This window comes from Myodes glareolus, chromosome 22, assembly GCF_982192425.1.
Source record: "Myodes glareolus chromosome 22, mMyoGla1.1, whole genome shotgun sequence".
In the NCBI taxonomy this organism is placed as follows: Eukaryota; Metazoa; Chordata; class Mammalia; order Rodentia; family Cricetidae; genus Myodes; species Myodes glareolus.
In genome coordinates, this window is record NC_142047.1 from 43178670 (window position 1) to 43199356 (window position 20687).

Below are 20687 nucleotides of genomic sequence, written 5' to 3' on the forward strand. Positions count from 1 at the left end.
ATTTGAGTATATTCTGCTCTATAACTGGCTAAGAAAACCATGGGAACAAACTTTCCTGGGAGTAACTTGATGTAACCAAACTCGTGGGTTTGTAGACAGTGTTGTGTATGAACTCCAAACAAATATTTTTGGTCATGAAAGCCCTAATGTGTAGTACTATCATTAGGCCTGTTTATATTTGGACTTCAAGATTTAATCAGTGCCATTTTCTCTTGAATTGTTTATTGCTCATGGTGGGAAGCCATGCAGTTTTCCAGCACACATGTTCTGCTGGAGGGGACTCTTTGAAGCCACTGTCTTGGACCCATGTAAAACTGAAGTAAGTTCTCAACAGCTTTGCACATTGGACAGTTAAGGTTATAATGACAATGACACTTGGTGGCACATGCCAGTAAAAGCATATAAATCTCTGGCCATAACTAGTATCCTGTATCTGATATGCCATATTTCATAAGGAAGGGGGCTCTCTGCCCTAACCTTGCTCTCAATAAAACACAGCTCTCAATGTAACTGAGGCACTTGTGGATATATGCATATTTTTATAGCAAGAGCAAAAATCGAAACAAAATAAAAAATCAGGACAGATATAAGCGTATGAACCAAGGCTTAGGGGTCATCTCCAAAGAAGAGGCTAGAAAGAACCGGAGGGACGGAATGATGCTTCCTGGACACAACAGGACAGTTATATGTTTGAACCCACAACAGTCGTGGCAGCATGAAGCTCCAGCCAGACAAATCACCAAGGTGGAGGACAGAGGTGAGCATGAGTCCCACTTCTAGCTGAGAAGCTACTGGCAACCGACAGCTGCTAAGTGAAGGACAACTGAGACCTGCTAAGTATGTGACCCATGGGAGGTTGCTCACATTCAAGGGGATGGCACCACACCTAAGAGTATTGGAGCAGCACAAATTGGACTGGATGGCTGTCTGTGTAAGAGGACACTAGGCTGGGTGGGAAGAGAGCAGAGGTGGATCTTTGAAGGAGTTAGGGGAGGGGTGAAAATAATCAAAATTTTAAAAATAAAAGGACTCCAAAGGCAGGCACTTTTTTTTTAAAAAAAAAAATCTAACTACTACCGTCATGACTAGGGTACCTCAATACAAATGCCAGTGAAAACAGCTGCCTCCCTCCCCCACACAATAAAGTCATAGCACAGGCAGGGTACAAAGGAGTTGAGTTGATGAAGAGTTTCAAAGTAGTAACTGCCAAGCCTTTGCTTCCTCTGCATCATCCTAGATCGTCTGTGCATTAACTCACCTACAAACACACAACAAAAAAAGGAGTTTTGTTTTGTTCTTGTTTTGATGAACAGAGCCATTAATTCAATGAAGCCCCAAGTCTTATAGGCAGGTGAAGGCAAATAAAGTCTAGACCCCCCACACACTTGTTCTTAGCCGTGACACATCTGGGGCATTAGGGATGGATAAGTCAGTGAGATGAATAAGTCAGGAACCCAAGGAAATGTTGGAAGGACAGACAGGCAGACACCATGAATCTCCTGCCTGAGATAGACGGAGGTTAGAATCTTGCTGGAACGCTACAGTCACGTGGTGATACACAGATTTAATAGAAATGGGTTAATCAAGATGTGAGAGTTAGCCAATAAGAGGCTAGTGCTAATGGGCCAGGCAGTGTTTAATTAATACAGTTTCTGTGTAATTATTTCAGGGGTTAAGCTAGCCGGGTGGCCAGGACCAAAAGCAGGCCTCTCTCACACAACACACACACACACACACACACACACACACACACACACACACACACACGATATAGATGATATATTATATCATATACATCAATATATGTAGTTTGAGATAAAATGTCCTAACCGCTGCAGTCCCAAGCAATTCAGATAAGGCATACATCACTTGTTCTAGTAATTACTGCATGATTATTATGACAAACATTCATTCACAAAAGTCCTTGTACTCAGGCTGTGGAAGGGAAGACATAGCAAACAGTAGGCTTTTGTAATATTTAGGTGCACGTCAACACATTAGCATTTAAGATCGAAAGTGACCATTTTCTCTCTCATTCTTTTTTTAACCAGGTACTTCAAAAAGATATGGAAAAGTAAAGACAACAGTTCAGGCCCTACTTCCAAATAATTAACAGGCTCTGTATATAACCTGGGTGCTCAAGCTGAATAAAATAAACAAGTCTCAAAAATAGCTTCAGTGGGTGCTGCCTGGTAACTTCTGACTTTTGTACTGAAGTGGGATCTCATGCTGGCATTCAGAAATTTTGGGATCTGAAACAATCTGATTTTTAGGTTAGGGAACTTGATCATCCAGGGGGGACTGGACACTCATACAGGGTGTTTCTTGTGACCAAATATTTGTGAGTCCCACGAGTGAGGTCATAAACAGACCCTCAACTTACAGTGAAGAAGTCAAGCCCACAGTGGGTGAGCAATGTACCTCACTGCTGTGCAGGTAGTGAAGGGAAGAGCCGGCTCCGGGTCTGAAGACAGAAATCTATGATCGATGTGTTGATCTCCTTCCTCCTCCTCATCCCGACCTTAGTCATCCTCCTCCTTTTATTCTTTCTTACTTGATAAAATGCTTCCTCTCCCCACAAGATCCCCAGCCTTCACACTAAGAGGGCTGCCAACCCCAAAGAAATTCTTTTCCTGTTCTGACAGGCCTGCCTGGAAAGGCTTCAGGACAGGGGGAAAAGAGTTCAATGGCCATTTCCTGGCCAGACCACCTCCTAGTTCAAAGTCAACAATCAAGCAGAGAGTCGCTACTGCGTGACAAGTTCAGTGCTCACCAGGGGTCTCCCTCACCCTCTGCCAGCGGGCATTTCCAGGGAACACAAGAGAAACATGGGGTCTCAGGAAGCAAGCCTGGGATGCCAGGATGGTCAGGATGCCCAGGATGCCAGGATGATCAGAATGTCAGGATGCCTAGCCCAGGACCCTGGAGTCAAGTATGGCCAACAGAATCACCCAGAGGGAATGGTGCTTAGTGGCCATGTTATGACAGGCAGGTACCACAGAGCGAGGCTGGGCCCTTCCAGCTCTCGTGAGAGACCCCTCAGGCTTGCCTTGGCTACTTTGGAGTCCAGCTCCCTGGCAAGAACTGTGGTCTTTGGGATAAAAAAAAATTTTTTTTAATTTGGTTTGGCCTTTTGCTCAAAGCCTTGTTAAAAGCAAATAATTCTCTTCACAAATCATGTCTTAGGAGAATGCAGAGGAAAGAAGCCAAGAAAATAAAAGGGTCTTTTTACCCTTGATGAATTGAATAATAGCCTAAGAAAACATCTTTGATTTGGGTCAGCCTATATTAAAAAACATGTAAATACAATCCAGCCTAATCTGTAATTTCACATGATCCTCTCAAGTGACCATGACGTTCCAAGGGGGTAGATGTAATTCAACAACCCCGGCTAGCTAACAAGGCCCCACAAAGCAGCAGAGCCACAGGCTAAGGGCATTTAACTTCAGCCCTTTTATGAATGGAAAGCGTCTTTCTAAAGATGACGCGGCAGGCAGTGACCAGCGACAGACAACCCAGTGACAGCTTTCTGAGTTATAAAATACTTTTGAAAAGGAGACATCAAAGCTCCCTACCGCCTATTCAAATCCAATGGCTTCGAAAGCTCCTTGCAGGGACCCAAGCTCTCCTGAGAATGGCCACTGCAGCAGTCACAGGCTGCAAAGGCCACCACCAAAGAACAGACACAATGGGACATCAGGGCAGCTAGCCACAGAGCAGACAAAGTAAAGAGAAAGCAAAGGAAAGCAAACGACAAAGTTGGATGCTGCACCAGGAATCCAGGCTGGAAGGGATTCTTGAGGCAGCCTTGGTTATGGTACCCACTCTGCTGGGAGCCTCGGATACAATGGGGAGCCAGGACAACGAGCCAACACCAGCCAGAAGGTTCAATGGCAACAGAAAAGCGTTTTTCCCTTGTGGTCAGCTGGTCTTTGTGCAGATTATCAAAAGTCAGCAGACTCTTGCCCTGTAGAACTGAGTACACCCACAAGGTCAGAGACTGCGCGTGCGTGCGTGCGTGCGTGCGTGCGTGCGTGTGTGTGTGTGTGTGTGTGTGTGTGTTTCCACTTGGTAGCCATGTGAAGAATAGAGTTTGATCTAGGTTGATCTAGGTTGAGTTTAAGCAAAAATATATTTCTCCAACTAGAACATACCATGGTTCTCAGACATATCAGGTACCAATAAAGTGCAAAACAACTTTAGGTCTAGCAATTGTTGTTTACACTGAAACAGGGACCCTGGAATACGATGTCAACCAGAAGTAGAGTTTTAACGGAGTTAGATGTCAGGCCAGTATCGACTCCGTCTTATGGAGATTGAAAATGCAGGTTAGTGTATTAAAAGATAAGAAGTGGCCAGGGCCTTAAACCCAGTTAATAGAGTGCTTAGTCCACACAAAGTCCTAGGTCCAATCCCCAGTCTCATATAAAGCCATTATGATGGCATAGGAGGTCAGGAGGATCAGAACTTCAAGGTCATCCTCAGTTACATAGGATGTAACAGTTACGTACAGCATGAGCCTTGAGAGACATTCTCTCTCTCTCTCTCTCTCTCTCTCTCTCTCTCTCTCTCACACACACACACACACACACACACACACACACACACACACTGGAGCACATGGGGTTTATGCAAAGAGAGGCAAAATGGCCCTGGATATAATGCTCAGCTGATAGAGTGTACCTACCTGCCTTCCATGCACAAAGCCCTGAGCTTAATCCCTAACACTACACAAAAACCAGACACAGTGGTGTCTCCTGGTATTGCAGAACTCCGGAAGCAGGAGCAAGAGGATCCAACGCTCACGGTCATCCTCAGCTACGTAGTGAATGTGTGGACAGCCTGGGTACTTAGCTCTCTTCCAGCCCAGTGACCATAAAACTCTTATCCTTAGAGGGTTTTGTCACATTTAGGATGCAATAACAGAATTGGGGACAGCACTGTGCTCCTGGCTGTCTTGTCACCGTGAACCTATGCAGGGACGTTCTTCAAAGAGGGAAAGAAACCCATGACCTAACATGCTGGAGAAAGTCCAAGTTTAAAGAGAATTAGAGAATTGTTCATGACTTAGGACGTCCTGACTCATTGACACGCCGGAGCACACAGTAGTGCTGAGGGATGGTGTCTGGTACTACCCTGCCCAGCCTCTCCCTTTTCTGAAGATAGAGCTTGTGGGCTCTTTGCTCTTGAGCTCTCCTGAACCACAGCTTAGTTCAGACTAAGAAGGGAATGGTTAGGTCTAAGAGCCCTGGTGCTGTTTCTCTTGCAGGTGTGTCTAATCCACAGCCCATGGGCTATTTGTAGCCAAGCATAGCTACAAATCCAAATTTACTTAATACATTAGGTTGTTTTGTGTGTGTGTGTGTGTGTGTGTGTGTGTGTGTGTGTGTGTGTAACTGGATTACATGTCAGGCATGGACTTTGTAGGTGACAATCTCCTATAATAATGCCAAAACATTAGACCCTAGCCTGGAAAGATGGCTCCGCAACAGGCAGCTCTTAAAAGGACTTGCTACTACTAAACCGAAGCTGGGTGTCATTCCCAGCACCCACACTGCGGCTCACAACCGCCTGTAATTAATTCCTGTTCTAGGGGAGCCAACATGATCTGTCCCCTTTGGGCACCGCATATATACAATGCACATACGTGTATGCAGGCGCAAACTCAGTACACATAAAGTAAAAATAAACCTTGCTTTTAAATGAAAGCTTAGATACGTCTGTCAGTGTTCAATGGTGTCTATGTCCTCATTCACAGCTTTGTCCTCTGTGAGCAGAGAGTGGTGTCTGCCAGGACAGAAGCGATAAACAGCTGCTGGGTGACAGAATCCGTGAGTTACTGTAGCTTTCCCATACATCCTCAGACACAAGTGTTCATGATAACCCACTTTCAACTACTAAAATACACCAGAATCATTCAAAAAAATTGTACCTTTCTGGGGCCAAATTCCAGTATGAAGAAAAGGAACCCGAATTTTTAGAATGTCAGACAAAGCTCATCAAGTGGTTCATATGACGCAAAGTCACTTAAAAAAAGAAAAAAAATCCCTAAAGCAGAATATTTTTAAACAGTAAAATCTTTGAAGAAAGATATGGTCTGGCAGAAAATGGAATTAAAGAACATTGGTGAACAGCCAAAGTATGTCACAGTTTCACAGCAAGGTGAGTCTTCCTTCCAACAGCCTCAGCTTACCCAAGGTCACGACCTGCTTTCTCATCCCTGGAGTCGGTAGAGGGGTGAGCTCTGTAGCATAGAAACGACATATGTGGCAGGCAGCTACAGGCGAGGTTAATATGTAACCCCGTGGTTCTGTGACAAAGGCTGCAATTCCGAATGCACTCACCAAGTTTAAGGTCACCAGGTGGAATGGGCAGGGGTGACCCAGAACAGACATTCAGAATTCAAAGCCAAGGATCACCTGCAAACTTAGTGGCAGGCAGGATTCACTGGCTCTTGCTTTGTGAGTTACGGAAAGTAAGGGACAGCCCCCGGAACTGCTTAAAGTGAATTCTGTTGGCATGGCAACTGTACATTCCGAGAAAGTATTAGAAGTATTTTAAGCACTGGGTAATTTTGAATTATTCAGGGAAATCCCCTGCTGGAGAAATTCCAGCTGGAGTGTGTGTGCCTACCTTCCTGCCTACAAGAAGAATATAGGTATTTCAGTCCTATAATCTTACTGCCCTTCGTGTTTTCTTCTGAGGTTTCCCTAACAGTCTAGGTAGAAGCCAGCTTTCCTCCTGGCATTTTGCCAGATCACTTAAAAGTGACTGATTACTTTCCTAATACATTCTGCAAGCACACTGGGAGATGTCCATCACATCTAAAGGGATCCTGAAGCCAACGGTCTAGCCCCACTCTTAAAGAAACCCCAGACAGAACCTTTACACGAAGGCATTTCATCTCACCGTGTCATCTATCTCCTACTGGTATCTGGACCAATGGATGAAGAACTGCTTTATCCTCTGGCATGCTAACCTTCTGACTAGTCGCTCCAACAAGCCTATTAGACTCAAGTCCATCTGCTGAATGTTTGGATCATCTACGATGTTCTGAATCCATCACTGCAGCTGACAACTAACCTCCTAAGGGGTATGAGACTCCCTCTTGACCAAAGATGCTTACCAGTATCTATAGGAAGAGGGAAGAGATGACCAGTCTCTTTGATCCTCATCTCTCACTGCCTCCTCAGTGTGGTACCTTTAGAGGATTTCACATGACTTGTTTTTTCAAAACCAACGAGATGATGTCAGAGTTTGATAGTTACAGTAAGGAGGATGCTGAGCTAGTAAGGGTGTTCCCCTTAGAATCCTTGTTTCTATCTACTGAGAAAGGAGCACACACCACTATTTATACTTATCTTTATATAGTAAAGAGAACATTAAAGAAGGCATCTAAATAGCCAATAAGGTTAAAGGTGATCCTTCATCCATTAACCATCAGAAAGATGCCAATTAGTATCCAATTTCACACCTGCAAATTTACTAAGACGGAAAAGGCAGATATTGTCAAGTGTTGGCAAGGAGGAAGCAGCCAGAACTTTACCACATACCATTAAGCACAGCCATTTCAAAGAGATGATTCACAGGACCTGCTGAGGCTTTCACCTATGCCTCCCCAGACACAGCAACCTTACTCTATTCCGCAGAATGAGAACAACAGCAAAAACAAACAAACAAGCCATTATGGGACCCTCATATGAGGAAGTACATTGTGATTCTACTTAGGGAACAATTTTCAATAAGCATAAATAACTCGCACAATTGGTTAGGGCAAAATGGTTACCCCATGTGGGCAGTAAAGATGGCAGGAGCAACCGATGACCTTCTTGGGACACTAATAATGTCCTGTTTGATCTAGGCTCACAACTATGGATGTTAACTTTGTCAACATTAATCAAGCTTTATCATTTTTTTGTGTGTTTTTCTGTATGTACATTTTAGCATTCCTATGCAGACATTACCCTTCCACACAGCTCACAAAATTAGTATGGATCCGGGTCACCACATGCCAGTGAGTTCCATCCTCTCTCATTTTGCTTCTTATTATTGGGAGTTTAAGAATTGCACCGGTATTCGGTGGGGGAAAGGGATGGCAGCAAACTTAGGATAAATAAATTTGATTGCTCTATACCTCTTACCTCATAGGCTCTACCAGGGTCAACAAATTAGATCATCAGAGTCAGATGCCTATAGATTGTAACGATCGCAGAAGTCATCCCACACAGCTAATGAGAGCCAACCAAGGTCCAAGGAGGTCACGATAACTACTTCTATACACCTGACTTGTTGAAAGGCAGGGACAAGCTACGCCTTCCTTCCACAGGGCAGACCTCAGTGCCAGCTGCACCATGTAAAGGTTGGAAAACTTTAGCCCATTTCATTCTTCTGCCATAGATGATAATCTGTTTCCAGTTCCAAAGTGAACCTCTTCACTAGATAAGATCACCTGATGTCTGTTCTTTTTTTTTTTAAAATATTTTGTTTATTATGTATACAATATTCTGTCTGTGTGTATGCCTGCAGGCCAGAAGAGGGCGCCAGATCTCATTACAGATGGTTGTGAGCCACCATGTGGTTGCCGGGGATTGAACTCAGGACCTTTGGAAGAGCAGGCAATGCTCTTAACCGCTGAGCCATCTCTCCAGCCCCTGATGTCTGTTCTTGAGATAACTGATCAGAATTCCGACCTCCCACAAAGAGCAGAATTCCGAGGGCTGAACATGGAGGCTGCGTGTTGTAAGAATGAGGAAAGCTAGAGACTAAAGGAGGACTTCACACATGAAACAGTTCCTCTCTACATGTCTGGGATGAAATCTCTCCAGTTACTAGGATTTTCATGACATTTAAAAGTTTTATTTATTTTGTATGGATGGTATATGTGTGTTAGTTTGTGTGTGCCACTGCATGCATGAATGCAAGGTCAGAGGAGTTGGCTTTCTTCTTCCATTAAATGTTTCCCAGGGATTGAACTCAGGTCATGAAGTTTGGCAGCAAGCATCTTTACCTACTGAGCTGACTCAGAGGACACAGTCCCAGTTTTGGAGATGGGGAAAGTAAGGTACAAGGAGAGCCCACTAGTCAGTGCTGGTTTGATAATGGGAGCCTGGGCTTACTGCTGTTAATTGTGAGTGTTTGGAATGAGAGGGTCTAAGGCTCTGTGGTGTATTGAGCGACTCTTGAGGACTTTTGGAAACTGGAACAGGCAGAGAGTAGGAAACTGATGGAGGAGGGTCATCTGTCTATGTGTTACTTTCATTGGTTAATAAAGAAACTGCCTTGGCCCTTTGATAGGGCAGAAAATTAGGTAGGCGGAGTAAACAGAACAGAATGCTGGGAGGAAGAAGGCAGTGAGGCAGACACCATGACTCTCCTCTCTGAGACAGATGCCATGGCTCTCCTCTCCAAGACAGAGGTGGGTTAGAATCTTCCCGATAAGCCACGACCTCGTGGTGATATACAGATTATTAGAAATGGGTTAATTAATATAAGAGAGTTGGCTAATAAGAGGCTGAAGACAATGGGCCAGGTAGTGTTTAAAAGAATACAGTTTCCATGTAATTATTTCGGGGATAAGCTAGCTGGGATCCAGGCGAGAAAGCAGCCCGCCACTCCTTCTACAGGAAACACAAGGAGAATGTGAGAAACCAGCAGAAGACTTACCGCAAGACAACAAAGAATGAAAACTAAGACACATCCATGCATGGGTGAGCACACGTGTGCATAACCACGTCTCAACACACAGGGAATTGTTGAGCCAGCCATCATTCAGATGAATCTAGGTTAGCTGGGAATTGCTAACTCATTGTTTTATTTTGTAATTTAAATACACTAAAGAGTATAGTGACTGTGGTTATGGTTTTGGCAGGATGTCAGGACAACACTTTGAAAAAAGATTTAACTGGAAAGTCTTAAGCAGTGAAGAATAGGGGAGCCCTCATCCACTCCCTGTCCACTCCCCAAACCACATCCCTGGCTCAGCCAAGCTGCATCCCACATGGACATCACCAGCTAACTCCCAACTGGGCTTTCTCACATTTTCCTTCTTCCGGCCATGCCACAGCACAAGCACCATGTGTCTCCAGTACCAGCTCTGCTGTCAGCTTGAGACATTTCTCCATGGCGACACGAAATGAAAGCCTAGGGTGTCATTCACTGCCTTGTCTACTTGATTGGATTCTGAGTATCATTTACATGGATATTCTTGGCCTGGTGTTTGACACAGAAAGATTATACAGAAAGGAAATCATGTTTGCCCCAAGTGCTTTGGAAAGGCCTGCCTCCCCGGGTACTGCATTTTATCCCGCTGGTCCCCACACACCACCCCACATTTTAAAAGGATGCCGTCCCCGCTAGCAATGCAGCACCAACAGATTTTTCAAAGAAGAACCAAAGTCCCCTTCCCCCCATTCCGTCAGGTTGAAGGCAGGTTAACTCCGGCTGCTGAAGGCAGTTTTAGATTTGAAATGCAGTTTTTTCCCCCCTTTCAAAGCAATGGAGACACCATGCAGCCTGTTAGATTTATAGAATTCCTGGTCTCCCAAGACTTTGCAAAGCGAATGGCATCCATCAAATTAATTTCCTTGGGGATCGTCTCAAACATGGAGAATGAAAGGGCCCAGGCCATTAAACATCAAAAGGAAGTTCTAAATGCTCGTTAAACTTCTATTATATTTTCTTTCTTTCTTTCTTTCTTTTTTGCAGGGAGCAGATTAATTCAATTGAGAATATTATACGTATCAAAGCTGACAGTGTGAATGTGTGGAGCTGGTTGGAAGAGAGCTTAGTGCTGCTGACATCTGTTCATTCAAGTTACACAAAACGGGAAAAGTGTGAGCTCCGTTAGACCGGGGCGGACTTACCAAGCCGGCACACGTAGAAACAGCAACAGAGGACGAGCTGTCATTCCTGATAAATCCCTGATACAAACACTGCTGCGCCTCGGGTTCCCGAGTCTCGGAAGCGCCGTCCTTTCCAAGTACCTGGACTGTAAAGTGACTGCTCAAAATGGCCGAGGGCTTAAGCTCTAAGTGTAGATCCTGTCCAAATGCTGAAAAGCGGTAGTGCAGGGAGCTGCTGGCACCGTGCGCCGATCGCCTTCTCCTGTTGTGCAAAATGTCGTGTGAGATATATGACCCGCCCGAATCCACTTCGACGGGCGTGACAAAGACGTAATCTGTAATGGGAAAAATTTAGCTGTCAGCACCCAGGGCCCAAAATGCCAGTGGGTCAGTTTCCAGCAGGCTGCCCCAAAGCTCACAAAAATCCTTGTTCCGTGCACCTAACACAGAAGAGAATCCAGAGGGGCTCCTGGGCACTGTGTTTTGTGCCACCAGGATCTATCGCCTTAAACTCCTACGGAGGCTACAGCTGTGGTGAAACCCTTGTCCATTTTTTTTTTTAAAAAAAAGAAAAAAGCTACAGAAACTAAGAGCTAAGCACAATTTTGATAAATTTCAAAACTATTTGGGTGAAAGGTCAATATTCGGTATGAAAAGAAATACAGGGACTGTTCATGTATTAGCCGTGGGGCATCTGTATGTAATGCTCATGATGATGATTGACAAAAAAGTAATCAATATAAAGTTGCAAAGGTTAATAAGTGGGTATTTTTCTTCTGGAGATTGATAGCCTTGTTTAGGTTGCTCTGAGGCTAGAAACACTACAAATAAGTCGCAAAGTGCCGTTTCTGATGACCCCTCAGCTCATTAACAAGGGGCAGTCAACTCCCCGCCCCCTCAGTGCTACTTCCCAGGAGAACAGGACACCAACGCTTGGGTCTCCTTTCCTATTTCAAGCAGCTTCCAGGGAGGCCTAAGCACAACTGAGGCAGAAACGGGCCTCCAAACCTGCAGAAGCGTCCTAGACAGAGGCTGATGTTTCAAACTGCTCAGACATGTTGGAGGGGTTGTGGCAGATCAGGGACACCTGGAAAGGCATGTTTAAAAATGCCTTCCCCCTGGCTCCCCTGAGCAGCACTAATTGCTGTATGATCTGGGGGTGTGTAGGGGGGCGGAGAGCTAGGAAACAATTTGCTGCGGGAAAGTCGGTACACTGCTTTCTTTCACAAACCACTGGAGTTGAAAACATCGTCCCAGAAGATGATGTGGAGCATGCCCTGTGCACATGAAAAAAAAAAGAGAGAGAAAAAATGTTCTGGGTTTCCACTTTCGAGGCACACACAGAATGGGAGACTAATTTGGAAAGTGTTTAGAAAGATTCCGAACAACTAAGAGGCATGTTTGAGTCACTTGGGTCCTTGGCTCCCAGAAGAGAAAAGAAAAAAGAAAGATTAAAAAAAAAAAAAAAGAAAGGGGGGGGGAGGAAAAATTCTTCCCTGAGCAGTCAACAACAATAAAATGAAACATCATTTAGGAGATGCTAAGGAATCAGGAAGTTTTACAGTGTGTAGGGATCAAAACACAATATTCTAATTATATTCTGATTAGGCTCACATTAGCAAAGAAACCCCAACATTACAATAATGAGCCCTGTTTCCTTCTGGACCATGTGTGACTTCTAAGGCGTGGCCAGCTCTTTCATGGCTCCTTTTGCCCTCTTTCTTTTAAACTAGAAATACCCTATCATTGACATATTTTTCAGAAAATAAAAGGAAAAATCTGTTCCCCTTAAGAGTGAGCAGGACACGTTTTAGTTCTCAACAAATTCCTAATATGTTGTTCTGAAGGTATGTAGCTGTTGATTAAAGCCAGCCTTCCGTTCTTTCTTTTTGCAAGAGAAGACTTATTTTCTCCATCTGCCAGAGTCAGACCTGACTGCATAACAGCCATTTCCGACACATGCTCCTGACAGTTCCTACCGTGTCTTCCTTTCCTCCTTGTGCACAGCCATCTGACATTCCACCTGCTCTAACTTGGGAGCGTTAGCCAGTCTTCCCGACCCCTTGTCCCCTCCCAACCCAGAACACCTGCTATAAGTTTGTTTCCAAAAGAGGAACATAACAGGCTGTTGGTTACATTCAGTCCTGTTTGGGAAAGGGGGCAGTGAGAGGTCCCTTGCAAAGACTGATGTGCTGTGTTGGTTCAGGTGCTTACAGGGGCTGGGAAATGGAGCCCAGTGGGCGGAGTTCTTGACAAACACGCAAGAGGCGCTGGGCTCAATCCTCATTACTAGATATACCAGGTGTGTTGGGCTTTCCTGTGAAACCAGCAGCAGGGAGGTGGGGGTAGGAGGACCCTGAGGTCAAGGTCATCTTCTCTGTAGCTAGACTACTGGACTCTGTCTCCAAAAACAACAGAGTAAGTCCTTATACGCCATGCCCGGAACAGAAAGTGTCGCTGGCCATTCGCTCCTGGTGAACAGGAGGGAAGTTTTAGAAGCTTCTGACTGGCTCTGAGGGGACAAAATGAAGACTTCAGAAGAGTGTATTTCTAGGTCCCCTGTTCTCTCACTACCCATTCTCCGAAAGCCTTTGCCCATAATTCTAGCACCTTCCAGTCTCAAAATGGCCCCTTGCACTTGAACAAGAGAACTCAATCCCACAACGATGACAATTTATAATCCCAAGAAATCCATGTTGGCCAGTAAAGTCTTGCTAAAGGGCCTGGGGCAAACATGAATTGTTCTCCTGCAGCTGGTGGGAAACACTGAAGCAAGCGTTTCCCTCTCTGGGAGTATTGCGAAGTTAATAAATGAGAAAAGATGGAGTGTGCTCTGGACCTTTGAAGCTGGGGGACTTAAAAGACAGAAACGAGGACTTAAAGCACCCAGGGCTAGTGTCTTCCCCTAAAAGGCGTCTTTGGGCATCATGGCACAATGTCAGTGAAGAGAGAAGGGAGGGACAATGGGAAAGCGACAGGAGGGGAAATGGGAGCTCACCCCCTCTCAGCCTCAACTAGAATTTGTTTCTGTGGTTTTCCCAGGAGAGGAAGGAAACGAAGGAGCCTTTTATCAATTCCCTACTCGGTGCCCACTTCCTTTCTCATTTCTTACTTAAGTTCGGATTATTTTTCTTAACAAGCCATCTGTGAAGGAGGGAAATTATTTTCTCATCTATGTGACTCGCAGCTTGAGGCATTGATTTTCTGATAACTTCACAGACCTTGCCACGTTTCCCTTCTCCAACCAGGGAACCTTTTCTTTTCTTTCTTCTTTTTTTTTTTTTTTTCCACACAGTACACACCTGCCAGGTTAGGAGGTGCGCCTTTTTCTAGCATTTCTCTCTCTTGAACACAAAGGGGACAGAGTGCGAGGGACGGGGTGGGGGGGAGCCCTTGCGGGATGGTGGAGTACAGAGAGGGCAAATACGAACCATCATTTAATCCGCTGCCACCGCTGCTGCTGTCACTGGCTAAGGCGACGGCCACCGAAGCACAGCAGAGGCAGCACAGCTGGAGCGCCTGCAAGAGAGAAAAAGGTGACACCCGCGTGTGAGCAGCGCGGCGGGTCGGGCGCCTCCCTGGTCCCGGCTGTGCGGCGCGCCCCTCGGTCGTGGCACCTGCCTTGGCCAGACGCCCTAGTCCCGCGGGGCCCCACGGCGGCCCGGGATCGGCTGCCCGGAGGGCGCACGCGAACAGGAGGGCGCACTCCATGGTCAGGTGCGGACGCGGTGACTGCTGGAGGCGCGCATTGTCCCCGAGGGCCGCGGAGCCCCAGGTGCGGCGCCAGGTGCGAGTCGCCCCTGCAGCTCACATGGCAGCGCTGGAGCCTGGGAACCTCCTCCCTGCTCCGGCCGCGCGGGCCTGAGGCGCTGCGGGGTACAGGGTCTCCCAGAGTCGGGTCTGCAGCTCCCGTGGCGGGGAAGCTCTGTCGGTGATGCTCGCGGGTCTGCTGCGCGCGTGTCGGTGTCGGTGTCGGGGTGATTGTCTGCGGCTCGCGCAGAGCAGCGCTAGCTGGCTCCCCCAGCGCGCCCGAGCCTAGCGCCCGCCTCTCCTCCGCTCAATGATTGGCGACCCGGGCCTTCCCTGGGCTCGTCCGAGCTCCTGTACAGCAAAGGGCGTGGGATTCCTGGGCCTGGGCTCCGAGGGAGGGGAAAGAGGGGGCGGGGAGGCCGAGTGGGAGTCAGGAGGAGGGAGGGACCGACGCATGGCCAGGAGAGGGAGGGCAGCGCTCACGGTCCGCCTTGGGATCCTAATTTAGGGGCACAGAGAGATGAGCTGAGAAGTTGGAGGCTCAGGTAAGGGGTGTGACTTCTGGAAAAAGTCTGGTGATGGCTAAGAAACTCTGGGTTCGCTGGAAAGTTTCTGCAGTTTTCTCTTTCGCGGCATCCCAGGTCCTGCCCTGACCAGGTGGCAATCCTGGACCTTTGATAAAGAGATGTGTAACCTGAAGCTTGGGTGCACTCAAGATCACCCAGCTGCCCAGAATCCCACCAGTTACCGGCATATCTGGGGCAGCTTGAAGAAGAAACAGCGAGCAAGCGGTGAATAGTCACTGTTCCCAGTATATGAAACAACTCCCTCCCCCCCCCCCCCCCCGCTCCGAGACGGACTTCTACAAATTGAATCTTGTCTCCAGGTACCCAGGTACCCAAATCTCTTTACATTGGCCCTAAGAAACAGAACTTGTGGACATTAGGTGCCCTCTATTCTGTATGACTATCCGTTTACTCAATGCCTTTATTTGATTCTTTTGATCCTTACAGTTTGACGGAGGAGAAAAAAAAAGTTTTCACAGGCCAGTGAGAAAGACCTTCATTGGGTAGCTCGACTACAGTATAATGAGATTTGCCATCACACTCAAGCACGAACAAGCAAGACAGACTCTAGTTGGGGGTAGGGGGGTTGTCAGACATGAGGCATCTCTTAGAGATGCCACTGGAGAAAAAATAGCTCCAAAAGAAAGAGGGGACTAGGATTTACCCGCTAAGAGAAAGGGTACAGCATACACAAAGAGCCTTTGAAGTAGAGAAGGTGTTTGCCCTGGGTGGAAGCGGTAAGGAGACCAGAGACAAAACCATCAGGAGGCTGGGTGAGAAGGGCCCTGGAGTGTTGGCAGAAGTGCAAAGCATACAGGTATATAGGATGCAGGAAGCTTTGGATTTCTTTGACTGTGTGTTGTGTGTAGGTAGCAGGCAATATCAACTCCAAATATCAGCCAATGGGAAACCTGCTGAGCATGCGGACAGACCAGAGATACCGAGGCAAGCAGAGAGGAGAAAGTTAGGATACTGTTGCCAGCATCAGAGTGCAAAATGATAGGTCTTAGACCGATGGTGGTAACAGAAGGAGACAGCCCTGCTCAATTCCCTGAACACAATTTAGAGGAGGTCCTTGTCAGTTTTAGAAGTGATAGGTCAATACACATAATCTAGTTCATTGACTGAAATAGCGATTGATGATAAACTTGGACCGCAGAGGCAAATGTGGCCTTTATTTGCTGGGAAGGAAGAAGCGTGGTTTCAAAGTGAGAAAAATTGGAGTTCCATAATTCCCGGGGTTCCCTAAGGCCCCTGTCTTAAGCTAGGTTAAGCAGGAATTATCATGCTGTATCTAAAGGGTATCCTAAGAACTTAGTATATTTTTCTAAGCATTTCATAAGTAGGCTTTAAAAATAAGAGCAGAATATTTCCACTACTTGGTAGAATATGTTATGTGAAACTTACATATGCATTCAAACTGTCTGTGATGCTGAGCCAGGATCCATTGGGTAGAGCACCCAGAGATGAGCATCCAGCAGATTGTGATGGGGTGACTCAGTGCATTGGGTGACTTCACCAAAGGACTGAACACTAAAGGATATTAGACATCAAAGATATTCAGTAAAAAGCCAACCCACTCCCCATGTCAGTAACCAACATACTGAACAGCAAAAGGGGACTGGGGTCAACAATGTAAGCAACGGCACCAAGCAAACACCAAAGGAAACGGAAGGAACACTTGGTCTCTCCAGTCAGCTGACAATAACTGTGCCCCTGGCAAGGGTTCTTCCACTAGTTTGCAAGAGATTACCCACATCCTTTCAGGCTGCCTCTTTTTATGGCTAAGTTCAGGGCTAGAACGCAAGGCTCATAGTCAGAGGGAACACATTCATCCTGTCCTGGAAGGTAGGCAACAGGTTACATTGTGTCTTCAGTCAGGAAGCAGAGAGATGAATGCTGGAGTTGATCAACTCACTGTTATTCAGTCTGCGATTCAACCCATGGGCTGGTGCCAACCACATTTAGAGTCAGGGTTTTCACCTTAATTATTAGCCCCTCCTCTAGATTACTAATGGACACACAGAAATGCCCAGAGGTTTTTCTATTGGGTTATTCTAGAGCCTGTGAAATTGTCAGTTAATACACACACACACACACACACACACACACACACACACACACACACACAGAGAGAGAGAGAGAGAGAGAGAGAGAGAGAGAGAGAGAGAGAGTTAGGACAGACTTTCAAATATTCCGAGGCTGGGGGTGAGGGAGAGGTTGCTCCCATGAGAACATGAACAGTGTATCTCCTGATCTCAGTCTCTTCTCCGTCAACATGGAGTCATTGAGTGCCCATCCATTAAGGTCCTCAGCCTCCTTATGAACCTAATAAGGAGGTGGTTCATCCCCCTCAGTGTCTTTCTAGTTCTTATAATCTAATAAATCTCAGTCTTCCAAAATTTGGTTCAGTTTCTGAGACCCATTTCCTATATCTCCATAAATATAGCAATCAGGTTCTGATTGTATCTATTTACACACATATGAAAGTGTCCAATCTCTCCTGCAGGGTTTATATACAAACATTTGGAAAGCCTTAATTTTTGAGATGCCCTTGTGCATTCAATTTCCTAAGAACTGGGCCTGCAATATGTTTGCACTACCTCTAGATGGTGACAGAGGGTCGTCAGCATGGGGTACATCTTTGAAGACAGGAGTATTTCATAGCACTTCTAAGTCATTTGAAAATACTTTCAAATTTTTAACTTATTTTAAAACCTGTAATCTAAAACACTGTGATTACTGTTAAGGTTTATAATAAGCCAACAGATTTTTTTTTTCAATCTTAGCCCAGAATATGGCATGAAGATGGTACTCCTATGTGGAAGGAAGAAAGGGAAGACGAGCTAGAGACAGGGAAACGGAAAACAGGAACATTTGACATAAAGAAAAAATATTTAATTTTTCCTCATTACCCTTGCATTAAAATCAGTGGTAAAAAATACTGGTTTTATTTCTAGTGATGTAAATTTAACCTTCTTATCCTACAAAGCAGTATGTCTCTGCTAATAATCTCTTCCTGATGGAGTCAAGAAATACAATGTAAATCGTGTTCTCTTCCTATACTTCCCATTGTCCCTGATCCGTTAAGATGCATGTATCCTTCCCATAAAGTGAAGCAAACTCATCACAGTCAGCTATCTGAGATGGCCACCTCTTGATTTTGTCCTTTCCTACAGGCACAGTGGGGGGGGGGCACTGCCCCTCAACCCCTCAAAAGCTGCAACACTAAACGTTCGCTAGGTTTTAGTGAGCAGGTGTCTCTCTCAGTTTCCTGTGCATTCATAGCTTGAGGAAAATCCCACCATCTCCGAGTTGTGGGAAGGATAAAGGAAAAGTGAAAACAAAAAACTGATCTCACTCCAATAGCCGAAGGAAGAAGGAAACTCAGACACGGGAGACTAGGTCGATGTTTAGGAAGACACTTGAGTGGGGCCCTGATTTCAGATCCCCAGAAACCCCATAGAATGCTGGGTGAAATAGTATAATGTTTGTAATCGTGCGCTCTAAGATTGGAGATGGAGACGGGAGGACCTCTCAAAGCGCACCAGACAGCTAGCTTGGTAGATGTGCTACAGCTCCAGGCCCTTGAGAGACCCTGTCCCAAATAGAAGGTGGGAAGAATGGAAAGGACTGGAGGACATCTGGGGTTGTCCCCGGACTTTTACGTGTGTGCTCTTTACACATGCACCCGTTCCCATGAGTATACCACCACACCTGGGTATATGCATGACAAGTCTTCCCCCATAAAAAAAAAAATTCCATTTTGATAAGGATGCACCTCCTTGAAGACCTGAAAGGTCTTCCCATTCAGCATCTCAGAAATGGGGCATAGGTAGAAAAGTTGTCCTCAAAATCAGTAGGGAAGGAAGAGAGTTTCTGATTCTGCCTCCTTTATAATCAAACCATCCCCAAAGATAAGGAGCACACAGGATGCAGGCCGCCTACAACAACTTCCAGTAACAGTACAGGAGATAGACCCTTGGAGTCTAAGAACAATTTTCTAATTCGGGGTCATCCGACACAATTTAGGGAGTCAGGCCTTGGCATGCAGACCTGTAATCCTAGCCACTTAGGAGAGTGACTTGGGGGATGGCACATTCAAGGCCAGCCTGGGCAATTTAGTGAGACTTGATCTCAAAATAAACAGTAGGAAGGGTGGAGGGTGTGGCTTGGGGTAGACTGCTTGACTGCTGTGAGTGATGCATCACGTGGAGTCCATCTCCTTTGCTATGCCCTACTCTCCAGTCAATGCCTGACTTAGGAATTCCCAGTGACTCTTCCTCACCTTCGGTGTGGCATCATATCTTGTTTTCTTATTAGACAGACATTGAACCAGGGTTCCTCAATTACCTATACAGGAAGGTCCCCCCCCCATCTCTCTTTTTCCATTGTGGATCTTACTCTGCATGTGGTATGCTTGCTCCCCGACTTCTATTTTTAGCCCTTTCCCAAGCTCTACTATTAAAAGTCCCTTGCTTGCCAGAGTCCAAAGAGGTAGTATTAAAACGAGGCTACTTATTTCCACAAACAAATTCAAGGCCAAACTCCAAGCTCGTGGAAGAGTAGAATGCACATTTTTCCAAAGCTCTGGGAAGTATCAAACCGCCTCGGAAGGACAAATAACTTTTGTGTGCAGGCACCATTCTCTCCTTCTTTACCCATCATGCACCAGGGGGAGTTTGGACCCAGCTCCCCCTGAGCCTCAGGCCTGGATCAGTGGGGACTGGTAACCACCATTAATCAGAATCACCTGGAACATTGTTGCAACTATACATTCTTGGCATCCTCGTGAATAGTTCAATTAAATGTGTCTGGGTTTCCGATGTAACTAAATATATTGCCAAACAGTAATGGGGACCCACTGTACTTCCACTTCTGTTTGGATGCCAGCGCCACTTCCTACTGAACAGGATTTAAAGCTTCCGGATCCCCCCCTTTTTCACTGTGTGAAGACAGTTTAACGCTGAAGGGTACAGGAAGATGGGGCAGACCCCTTGCTGTGGCCCGATGTAGTGGGATGAGTGGCAAGGGCTGACATCTGTGGTTTGATTTAATGTTAGGATTGGAGAGAGTGGTTCAGAACTCCCAGGTTATTTACTTCCCTGTCTTCTGGTTTAGTCTATATTGGAGTCATAGCTAAATCTATATGACATGAAAATTGTATTTTGGGGGAGGGATAAACATCACACATTTTGTCTCTTCTGGAGAATTTAAGTTTATACACACAGAAACATACATGACACTAAGTGCCTAAGTGGTACTTTCAGGGGACGAGCAAGGGGAACTAAGAGAGGGCAATGGGTCAGTGAATGTGTATAAAATGTCACAATGAAACTCATTGTCTTTATTGTAATTAAAGTAATTAATTAGCTATATGTAATATAACACTTTCATGTCAGGCAAAAAGCACTGGCCCCAACGATGGACTCAGGGGGACCTGCTATGATCTTTCATTGATATTGATCAACTCAATTTTGTACTAATTCATTTACTGTGCGGTGGTGGTGGGACTGTTGGAGCTGTGTGT

General features: G+C 45.8%; 1 protein-coding gene across 1 annotated transcript in view; it reads right to left on the reverse strand.

Annotated features, from left to right (window-relative positions):
* Positions 1–14731, reverse strand: part of Adamts18 (ADAM metallopeptidase with thrombospondin type 1 motif 18) — a 138636-nt gene extending 123905 nt beyond the window's left edge. The window contains exons 1-2 of the mRNA XM_087900414.1: positions 14273–14731; positions 10863–11176 (exon numbers count right to left, since the gene is read on the reverse strand). Of these exons, the coding sequence (XP_087756540.1) occupies positions 10863–11176; positions 14273–14552 (594 nt within the window). The 5' untranslated portion in view covers positions 14553–14731. The remainder of the gene's footprint in view (positions 1–10862; positions 11177–14272) is intronic.
* Positions 14732–20687: the final 5956 nt, after the last annotated feature.